Source organism: Haemaphysalis longicornis, unplaced genomic scaffold (assembly GCF_048455015.1).
Source record: "Haemaphysalis longicornis isolate Haplotype H1 unplaced genomic scaffold, Haemaphysalis longicornis Haplotype H1 scaffold_153, whole genome shotgun sequence".
NCBI lineage: Eukaryota > Metazoa > Arthropoda > Arachnida > Ixodida > Ixodidae > Haemaphysalis > Haemaphysalis longicornis.
The window spans coordinates 398946-409933 of record NW_027526260.1 but is presented as its reverse complement, the minus strand read 5'-3'; the positions used below and the strand labels follow the sequence as shown (position 1 = coordinate 409933).

At 45.7% G+C, this 10988-nt stretch overlaps 1 protein-coding gene across 1 annotated transcript in view; it reads right to left on the bottom strand.

Annotated features, from left to right (window-relative positions):
• Window positions 1–4863: 4863 nt before the first annotated feature.
• The window catches only part of LOC144165992 (solute carrier family 26 member 10-like), a 47118-nt gene continuing 40993 nt past the window's right edge, over window positions 4864–10988 (bottom strand). Inside the window, exons 14-17 of the mRNA XM_077695663.1 lie at window positions 9137–9273; window positions 8099–8201; window positions 6977–7031; window positions 4864–6369 (exon numbers count right to left, since the gene is read on the bottom strand). Of these exons, the coding sequence (XP_077551789.1) occupies window positions 6218–6369; window positions 6977–7031; window positions 8099–8201; window positions 9137–9273 (447 nt within the window). The 3' untranslated portion in view covers window positions 4864–6217. The remainder of the gene's footprint in view (window positions 6370–6976; window positions 7032–8098; window positions 8202–9136; window positions 9274–10988) is intronic.

The following is a 10988-nucleotide window of genomic DNA, read 5'->3' as shown; positions in this document are numbered from 1 at the left end:
CCGAAAGGGTCCGGTTTTCCGCAGCATTTCTCTCATAACTGCTCCATGCTAACCAACCACAGACTACTGCAGGTAGAATTCCGGAAAATGTATATTGCCGGCGCCAGTAGGATAGACACTACGTGTAGAATTGGAGTCAACTCACCGCGTTGCCTCCGACGAGCCCGGAATGGTCCCGCTCGAACTGCAACTCGCGACGGACGCGCTCATCTGAATGGACATGCCGGAGGTGGTGGCGGCCCGACCGGGCAAGGCGGCGACCAGCTGGAGCGGCGGCGGTGGTTTCTCGCCGGTGGCCGGACCCGGGGTTGGAACGCTGCGCCCACGCGACAGGCCACCTCGCGCGCTGCCGGACAGCCCGAACTTCGTCGTCTTCCACCAGGTGTAATCGCTCCTAGCGCCGACGACGGCATTCGGTAGAGTAGTTGCATTAATGCAGATGTGCCACAAATAAAGCGATTGTTTCGATGTCTCACTTGTGGCGGTTTCGGAGGGAAAAAAACGCACAGCAGGAAAGCAGTGGGTTTCCCGCAATGTGGGAAACAATGAGTTTTCACAAAGGTCGCTTGATCATGATGATGGTGATCATAGTGATAAAACGCGAAGCGTTCGCCAGTGTCAGAAAAACTCTGCAGGAAAGCCGACTATAAGCAATGGGTTCTTACAAATAGCGGATGATGATGATGATAGTGAGGATTATTATGTTATCATTATTATTATTATATTATTATTACTGTTGTTGTTGTGCGATGTGATGATTATGATGATGAATATGATGATGAAACGCAAAGCTTTCTATACAAATGCAAAGTCCACACTCCAGCCAAACTCCAATCCATGGAGCGACAACGCTGAGCTAAGCGAATCAGTACATTCAGAGGACCCAATCACAAATAGACCGAAAATCATAACATCGATTTCAATTATCTCAGCGTTGTCGTATATTTGGACTTCGGCTGATTGGATTACGGACTTTGCATTTTTATCGGAGAAACCTTCACGTTTCAACCATGTCTCTTGCGGAAAGGGGCGTTTATTTGAAGAAGTAGTATCAGTGGTAGTAGTTTTCGACGCTAAGGATCTCAATTACTTTGTTCAAGGCCAGAGTACTTAGATATATCTCTGCAAACGTTATGGTGCCACCAAGGCAGATTGAACTTCGCAATGTGCCAATAATCGGTCGCGCAACATGTTTTCATTTGGGTGGTATTCCGTTCCCCTGTGGTACAAGTTAAGGATTGATGATGATGATATTGTGGTGGCGACGATGATGATGATGGTGATGATGGTGGTGGTGTGGTGATGATGATGATGATTCGACACCCTCCCTTGTATCAGGACGTCGGTTGACACCAACCGACTTGCCTGTGTTATTCTACTTATTAGCCCTACCCTTAATTAACCTAATGGGTTTGCCCCCCTCCCGCCCCGGTTTTAAACTACCATCGCTTCCCCCCCTTCCTGCCCTTGCACACCGATTTACCCCTCCCCCGTTTTTTTCTGTATTACCTGGCGCCACCTACTGGTTTTTTTTTTTTTAAGACCCCCTCTGTTTTCTTGGGCAACTGCTAAGGGAAGCCAGCTATTTGGCCTCTGTAGTAGAGTTACGGGTTCTGGAGCTGACGGCCTTGGTTCCAGCCCAAGCTTGTATAGTATCTTTCTTAATTTCTAAATTTTAAAAACGTTTCCTATCACCATCACTGCGCGTTGTTTTCTTTAACAGCAGTGATTTGTTATCTTTCAGGTAAGTTTACGTATGGGGCGCAGCCTATGACGACATCTAATTAACATTCTATATGGTACAGGTAGGGCCGTGCATGTACCTTCATGCAGACTGAGTGCCGCTACCATTGCACAGTGTAGTATACCGTGGGAAGTGAAAGTAATTGACAAAAACTACCAAAGTACAAAAAAAACATTACGGGCAAAGCCTAATACATAGCACGGCATGCAGTTAAGGCAAAAAAAGCGAAAATAACACCAGTGTTTGAGGTAAGAAAACGCGTGGCGCTACTGCTACGCAGTGGTTAAGGAAGACTAGAAGGCTAACGATGAAATACGGAAACAACAGTGGGGAATACAAAACAGCCAAGGTAACCAAAAAAGAGGCAAGGCAGATAGAAACGGATAAATGCAGAAAAAAAATGGAAGCTAAAATGTCGTTAGAAATGTACAGGGCTGAGAAATTGGACATCAGAAACGAAATTTTCTACGTTAATTCCCAGGGCAGTGCTTTGCTTTTTTAGGCTGGAGCAGGTTGCTTGCGAACTAAGAGCTTTGTGGGGAAGTATTGATGGGGTATGCGTGGTCTGCGGAAAAGAAACAGAAACTATGCGGCACATAGTGTTAGAATGCGAGGATATCCATCCAAATCTACATGAAGGGAATATTCGGCTTCCAGAGGCCCTAGGATTTAAGGGTAGCACAGAGGGAGTTAACTTCAAGGCTGTCGAGGCGACGGAAGGAAGATTAGAATAATGGTGGACGAAAAGCAGAGAGGGGAATATTGCCTAGGACAGTAACCACATGTAACCGGAAAAAAAGTATTTGGTGCCTAATAAGTTTTTCGTGCCTGCCCTAAACAGCGCTAGTGTTGAACCGAGAGTATAAAACATATTAATATTAGTCCTTTTTGGTAAGATGGCACGTCATCACCCCGCTACAAAAGAAAAAACAATAGCAATCATCAATCATCATCATCTCAGTTACACGGTCCACCTTTTTCTTGTATTGACAAAATGCTGTCCTAGCTGGATTAACCGCTAGTTTTATTGTTCACAATAAAACACCAAATATTTACGCAATAAAAAATAAAACACAACGGCCACACAATGTACTAACTTTTATTAGTCAATCTGCCGACGATGTATGCGACACCTGTGGTCCCCGTTATAGTATGAGCATCTGATTTCAAGTAGCTAGCAAGGCTTAGTTTATACCCTGACGTCACCACTGATCATCAATTTTAGAGTGTTCGCAGGTCACCCATAGCTGCAGCCAAGACGCAAAGGCACACGGACGCGGGTTTCCAAACGCTTCACTGCACAGCGACCCAAACATGACACGTTTGACGTCACTTCGCGCTATTCTACTGTGCACCTACTGAAATTAGAGAGAGGGTCGATTTCGGTTTTAGGTGCGGAGCACCTTAGGACCGCCCAATGTCCGTCCGCATCCGTGCGCATAGCATTTACAATCGCAAAAAAATCACACAGGCACCGGCAGGATTCGAGCCTGAGTCGGGTAGACCAGACAGAGTTAGTGTCAGTCGTCTTACCCATTGCGCTACGACCGTGAGTTCGTACCCGAGAGTCAAACGGCTTACTCCCTCGCCTGTAATGGTGCAGAGTACCTAAGGACCTCCCAATGTCCATCCGCGTCGATCCGTGCGCACACCGCCATCAAGCGAAACTCATGCGAAATTCGATTTGAGCCGTGAGTTGCAGTTTCATTTAGGGAATAATCAAGGTGTCACGGCTCAAATCGAATGACGGTCGGGGCGCAAATCGGATGTCACTCACAGCGCAACTTGCATGTCATTTCAAGTCCCCGTAATCCGCACCCCCGCCATCATCCACGGAGTGGATATGCTGCCACTTTTTCTTTGGTTCTCGTCTTTGTGTCCTTTAATGAATGGGCGCCTACCCACGGAGGGGGATTGTTTTCCCCTTTTTTCACCCCATATATATTTGCTGTTAGCGTAAGCATGGTTTGCTACTCCTGTAATTAACAGGCTTTAATTACTCCTTCAGTCTTCAATACACGTCCAACGTGCATTTCTAAGAAGAAGGCCACGCTAAAGCCAAGGTTCGCTTTGTTGGAATCCCCGACCCACTTAATTTCATTTTCTTTGTTTTTATTCTGTTTGCGCTTTAGGCCATTTTGCAGAACATATATACGTCATGTCGACAATTGACGCCAAATTTTCGGTAAATGTACATTTATTTTTTCGCAATAAATATCTTCACTACAAGCTTTTGAAACTGCGCTAGGCCTTATTGCGAGACTCCTTCTCCCGTGCTGTCCTACGCTGCCCAACACAAGCTGCATCCTAGCTACTATTGACGTGCTGTCCTCGTCGAAAACGTTCATTTCCAATAGTCCACAGATAACCGCCTAAGTACGAGGGGTTTGTCCCTTGATCCCAATACCGCCCCTGTGGAGGCATTTCTTACCATCCGGTAAAAAGTAAGAGCAAGCGAGTGTTCCCGGAATTTCAAGCATTTATTTCCTTGTTTTTGAATCTCTAGCATAATTTTTGCACCTCAAAATGCGGTAAATCACAAGACCGCATTAAACGTCGATGTTCCCGCCATAGCTAGTACTTGTGCGTGACACGTAGATAATTGTATTTGAACACGACATAGGATTCGCTAATTTGGCCTTTTTCGTAACTGCACCCCAGATTCAGCCATTATGTATCGCTTCACCACCACTACAGAAAAAATCGGCGCTGCTATCGCTAGTGGCGCATGGCTGGAGAAACAGCAGAGCAGGCGGCCCCTCTCCCTTCGTTGGCGACCCGGCTGTTGCACCTTACATTCATTCCTGAACTTGCCATTGAAAGTTCTCCATATGGTTGGCAGGCCCGGATCGTTTCGTCTGCAGGCTTTCACATGTCTCCCAAACTGGACCGCGTTAGCACGCGCCAGAACCCGCCGTCAAGTCCAAATCCAACGCCCGCGCTACGAACCCAAAGGAAATGGCTTGCTTCAGGAATGCGATAATAGCTCGATCGGAGAAACGCTAGTTTCATAACGCGAGAAACCCGGTTGCGATCCCGACCATGCGAAGCGTTGTTGTTTCTTTCCAATTGGCTGCACATGTTATTGTCCCCGCCTCCCCCACCCGCCCCTTCTCATGACCGCGTACCTCTCGGGACTGTGTGGTGGCCCAGCGGTTACGTTGCCGGTTTTACTTTCGTAGAGGTCCCGGGTTCAATTCCCGGGACCTCACTAACCACATTTTGTTCTTGAGGCTTCGAGGTGTTCGTGGTGTGACGGACGGATTTGTGCCGGCCTAAACAGCTCTGTTCTTAGGAAACAGCTTTCTTGCTAGGTGAGACGGAAAGGTAGCACTGCTTACTTGATCCTAGGTTTTTATTTCCCAACCTTTCGGGATCTACTGTTCAGATTTCTGCACGTTTGCCTTGCGTACTTTCTCGCGTTAAAATCCCGTAAAATAGTAGATAAAAGCGGTGCAGCGGTGCTATATGGGTTTTTTGAAAACGAGGCGATGTGCCTGATTGTCTGCCAGATAAACGCTGCTTGCTTAGTATTTACGTAGTGCCCATGTTTTTAGCGCGTAGGATGAGTTATAGCCCCAGTCTCGATCTTTGTGTTTCTGTTCGTCATTATGTTTCTGTGCAGGCTTCTAAATGAAGGAACGCAGGACGGCATTAAAGTTCTAAGAAGCAAGCTCCATGAGTTTCACGTTTTTGGTTGCACTCTGTTGATTGTAAAGGTGTTACTCAATTTAAAAATGTCCTGTTATTTGCCGGAAAAAACAAACTTTGGCGGCAATACGAGGTCTAAACATGTTTTAAAGCAGCTTCACAACGCTAGCGAAACAGTCACAAGGAAGTAAATTTCCGCATAGATGTTCATAACACACCTTCTAAAATCACACGCAGAATAAGAAACCAAACTTTCATTTATATGACTGGCAACAAACTTCATACAAACAAACATTGTACGTTAACAAGTACGCAAGTCCCATTTTACACGGCTTTTTTGCAGAGGAGCAAAAGAACTTCATGTCTAGCATTTCTCGAGGTGAAAGCATATGGTTAAACATTTTGGCAAGCTTTACGGAGCTTTGGGGAAAATAAGGTATTAAGAAACAGGACTGACTTGTAAGCATGTCCGCCTTGAGAAACGCTTGACGCTGCAATTACCTGGGCGCCAATTTTACCACCTTTTGAGTTAGCAAAGCAAACAAAACCCACACAACTGTGAAACGGTGAGTTTGCGCAATTGGCTGTGGCACGTGCAATTGCGGCTACACAAGCAAATAGAGGGCTCAAATTTGAGTTCCCCATATGCCTTGAGGATCGAGATACGTTCTCAAGGGCCAGCAACACTGTTCACGGAGACATAAGACTGAAGTATCGGGTCTGTGATGCCCCTTTGGAAGCATGGGAGCCTTCCTACTTGCCCTGTCACTGTCCGCACACATGCTGAAGAATTCACAAACATTTCCTCCAAGTTTCTTCACGTCAGAGGTACGTCTTGACTTTGCGGTCGATAACTCGCTGGGGAATTTCGTAGTTCGCCAGGGTGACTGCGTCTTGGATGGTCGGCGTAATGTGGTCCAATCCGATCTTGCGGACGAGACTCTCTTGGGATTTTATTGTTGCCAAGACCGAATCTAGAAAATAAGAAAAAGGTCGAGGTTGTTAAGTACTTAAACTTAAACCAGTTAAACGGCTACGTATATAAACGTTTGTAAACAAAAAACGTTTACCGGTCTTTTTATTGTGAAATCAGTTGGAAGGTGCTTTACCAGGCCATCAAGCGCAGAATCACTTTATTACACGCTCCGAAAATTACGGAAGCACCTAAAACGTCAACAAATAAGGCTGTGATTATAAATGTGTAGATAAGCGGCTTGACCATTCAATATCTCATTTACAAACCTTCAATGTGAAGCTCCATGCTATCAGCCAAATATCGAAAAACTTACTCACTATGGTTTTCGCAGTTTAACCCCCTCAACACCATTCTCGAGTCTGCTGGCTCCAGAAGCCTAGCCTAGACTGTATCAGCTGGATTAAGGGCCGTATTCTGAGTCCATCCTCCACGCGATTTGCTCCTTCCACTCGGCTGAGGAGGGATTTCGCAATGTTTATGTCTGGGGAAATCGATTTCAATTGAGGATCTCCTCTACTGGAGGCTCGAGTGGAGAAAGGATTCACAATTCCAGGGTTAGTGTTGTAACTTTTCTTTCGGAAAGCTTTTGGTTTCATAACGCTCACCTTGCAAAGCTGCCAAGAACAGCAGACAGTTGTTGTGACCGCAGGTCTCCGCTACCTTTAAAGAGAAGAAGATAATAGTCTGATTAGTGCACGTTACTGGTATACATATATTTCTCACAGCTACGTGAAGAGTTACTCAAAAATTTTTTTTTTCATTTTATTGGCTGCTCATGCACACCGCTAAGCAACATCTCTGCAAGGGCATTTATCCGGCATGTATTCCACTCTGGAATAAAACCGTTCCTCTGTGAATTTAGTCAACAGGCATGCTTAAAGTTCGCAACAATGTGCCTATAGCAATGCACAAAGACTGCGTGCTTGGTGCTGCCGCATAATTTAAAACGTTGATTACTAAGCCACTCCTTTCATTACTACGTCACTGTATCGCGAGATTTGAAAGTTATTTACCATTTCTTGAGCTTTTCGGTTAAAACAACGTCTTTTGCCAGTGGATAGAGCTGAGGGAGTTATCAAAGGCTAGTTCTTTCAAGCTTAACAAAGTTGTATTTTATTTTCATGCGCCTTAAAAACCCAGCCGGCTGGCTCGGAAGCCTCGAATCCTACTTTTGGGAACATCAGGCAGTTTGTAAACAGCGCGGTGGGTGACGAAACTTGCTTCTTTGATTCACGATTCTTGCCAGTAGTGAACGAGCATTTCTAGCAAACAGTTTTAGGAATTTGTAGCTGTAGTGTTTCATCCTGTTTTATATCCACGCAACAAGATTGTACAGATATCCAACCAACCATAAAATTAACCGGCAGTGACTGAAATTGGAGAAACTCACTCGTGTAAAACTTTCCAACAAATTATCCCACCATGAACTCCAGCAACTAAACGAAGCTTTTTATGGTTATATCAGGTATCAGACTAGCAGCAGTTTTTGTCAGGTGTTTTTTAGACGGAACGTGCAGTAAGTCCTTGCTGATTTACTTGCGTCATTTATTCAACAAAATTCACTTTCTTACACTATTCCACGTGCCATTTCTAATAAAATGGGATCTGCACTTTGTCACATTTCATTTTTGCACGAGAGTTGTGAACAGACAGGGAACTCTAGCATGCACCCTCGCAGCTACATTCTCAGGTACTTCGACACTCGTTGGGTAAAACAAATTACTCACAAGGTCCAGGGACCGGACACCACTGGAGTCAAGAAAGCTGATGCCCGCGCAGTCTATCACGATTGCCCGAACAACCGGCGTAGCATCAATATCAGCTTCCTCCCTGAAAACAAAACAGGGTGCTCAATATTATATACACATGAAGCAAACCATACAAAAAGAAAGTACGTCCAGAGTAATTCTCCAACGATACTTGGACTAACTTTGAATCTGAACTACGTTGACGCATCTGGCGTGTAAAAGTTCGGAACACATTACAAGAAACAGCACGAACAAAATGCTTTTTTTTTGTTAGACCATACTTTTACAAACGTTCGCGAATCTTGCTTAGTAATCCAGTGTTACACTCACTGAAAAGCCCAATTTTCAGAACGAATAAACTCCAACCTGTTTCCTTGAACGCAAATTCTTAGCATTTGTTCAAGGAGAATTAAATTTTCATAAGGCTTTGAACCAATAAAATTTATCGTGAGAGTTACACCTGTGGAAAGAACATGCGCGTCACAGCTACACCATCCGTTCAAGCATAGACAAATCAAGCTTGAACACAAACATATGAGCCAAGGCAGGTTCAATCGAACATTGTCGTTCGTGGACGCCCCACATTGGCGTTGCTCAGGCATGTTCAGAAAGCGCTATCATGACCACTCGTTATTGTATGTGGTACATGCGATAACCATACCTCCGTGCAAATAAATCCAGTAGTTTGTGCGTTCTGGTCCACATTTTTGTGTCGTGTTTCTCTGTACATTACTGTATGCCAAACGCCAAACGCCTTATTATCCTTCTTCCACAAGAACAGCCCTGTACCATATAGTTTAATTTGCCTGCCTATAAAACCGCTACAGTGAGCAGCCAATAGACTGCTTGTCCATGCTTCTGAGCACGCCTACAAAGTTAGTAGAAAGTGGGTCTTTACAGCGCAAGAGCGTATGTGGCCAAACAGCGCCTGAAGAGTTTCCAGCAGACGTCCAGTGATCAACACATTTATACTTACTCTAATGAAAATACGGTTAGGGGGCGATACAGGACACTCACATATCTCTGAGCTTCTTGTGGACCTTGTCATCTTGATATGAGTGGCTCTTGAAAATTTCTTCGATGTCAGCGACGATGCTGTTGTGGGTGGCAAAACAAAGCGGACTGCCGAATCGGTAGATCACCACTTTGTCACGCTGAAATGTAGGAAGAAACGCTTTTTAAACAACTAAACCTATTTTCAAATATATTTAATGTGTTCATTTGAACGTATTTCGAAAACCTAGACGTGATAACATTGTTCTATTACGAAGTTGAAAGTTTTCAACGCAAGTGGACGAATGTCGAAAGATGGCAGCCACAGCCAGCTGTTTTCTGTGGCAGTAAAAAGTAAACAACGCTACGGCTGCTCAGTTTTTTCGCACTTGGACCACAATTTTTGTCAGTGACAATGAGCGTGTATCAAGATAATAACCATCTGTTACGTGTTTCGTCATCCACGCACTTGCGGCACGCTGACGCGAGCTTTTCCACGAGTCTCGGATGGTTCGTTACAGCATTGAAATTTCTGTGGTACTCTCCGAGGGTAAAAATGTGTCACTGGTCGGGATTTTTGTTTCCTAACTACGTGCCTGCTTCGCGTCAAGTCCACGAACGCTAAGCTGGTATGTGTACTTGCCAAGTACCAATAAAACGTAATCACTTTTATGGCGAGTGCTTGTGTAATTTTCGTCGTCTGCTCGACAGCTAAGGAGCTCGCAGGCGATCGTTTGCTTTACCGCGTGATGGCATCGGCATAGATTCACCGGCTGACGGGGGGCTGTGACAGCATTATCGTTTATTCGCTCCGGACCACTGACTAAAAGACACCGGCAGCGAAGAAACGAGTGGGCATTACACTTAGCCCTCGACACTCAGCCGGCACTGCCGCCGGCCTAATTCTCGCTGTTCGTCGCACAGCCAAGACTGAAATGCTTCTGCAGGCATTTTGAATGGGCCAACATAATTCTTGCGCTCCTGTTCCGGCAGCGAGCCAACAGATTCACATTAGGACTGCCGAAATCGTCTGCCTCTATCGTCTGCTCTAAGAAGCCGCAGTTCAACGCAGCAGCTCCACCGTGCCAGCGTTACGTCACATCTAGCTGTTCGCTTTGAGCCAGTCTGGGCTCTCTCAAAACGGACACTTTGAAACGGACAAAATTTGAGAATACCCCCCCCCCCCTTCAAGTGCATCGTCACCCATCTTGGACAGCGTTGTAGAGTTTAGAGGAGTGGAGTGAGTGAGTGAGTGAGTGAGTGAGTGAGTGAGTGAGTGAGTGAGTGAGTGAGTGAGTGAGTGAGTGAGTGAGTGAGTGAGTGAGTGAGTGAGTGAGTGAGTGAGTGAGTGAGTGAGTGAGTGAGTGAGTGAAAGGGCGGGAATAACCTTGTAAGGTGTGCCGGCAATGGATCCACCCGACCAACGCCTTTGAAACTGCTACAGGCACACGTTCACAAGTCACAAAGGTTTACGTCCTCCAGACACAAGAGGACTAAACACGAGACGTCCGGCATACGAATCCAGTGCCCTCTGGGGATTAAGAGGTCCTCCAAAGAGGCATGCGGGACGCTTCTGCAAATTTTAAACAATGCTGACCGCTCCAACGTATGATCTGGGCAGTTCATGAGCAGATGGCTGACGTCACGCGGCACACAAACTCTGGACAGTTGGCGATGAGGTTGCCAGCTTATAAGCCCGCCTGCGATCTTGCCGAGTTCGTCTGGCTGCGGAACAGCAACGGAATCTGCGTCTTTTATTTCTTTGCCACACAAAGATAATGTGCATACCACGAGTATCTAAACGCCTGATAGTATACCTCCATTAAAGTTTACCGTTCGTATGGGACCACCTCCAACAAGTGAGTGTATGAAAGCG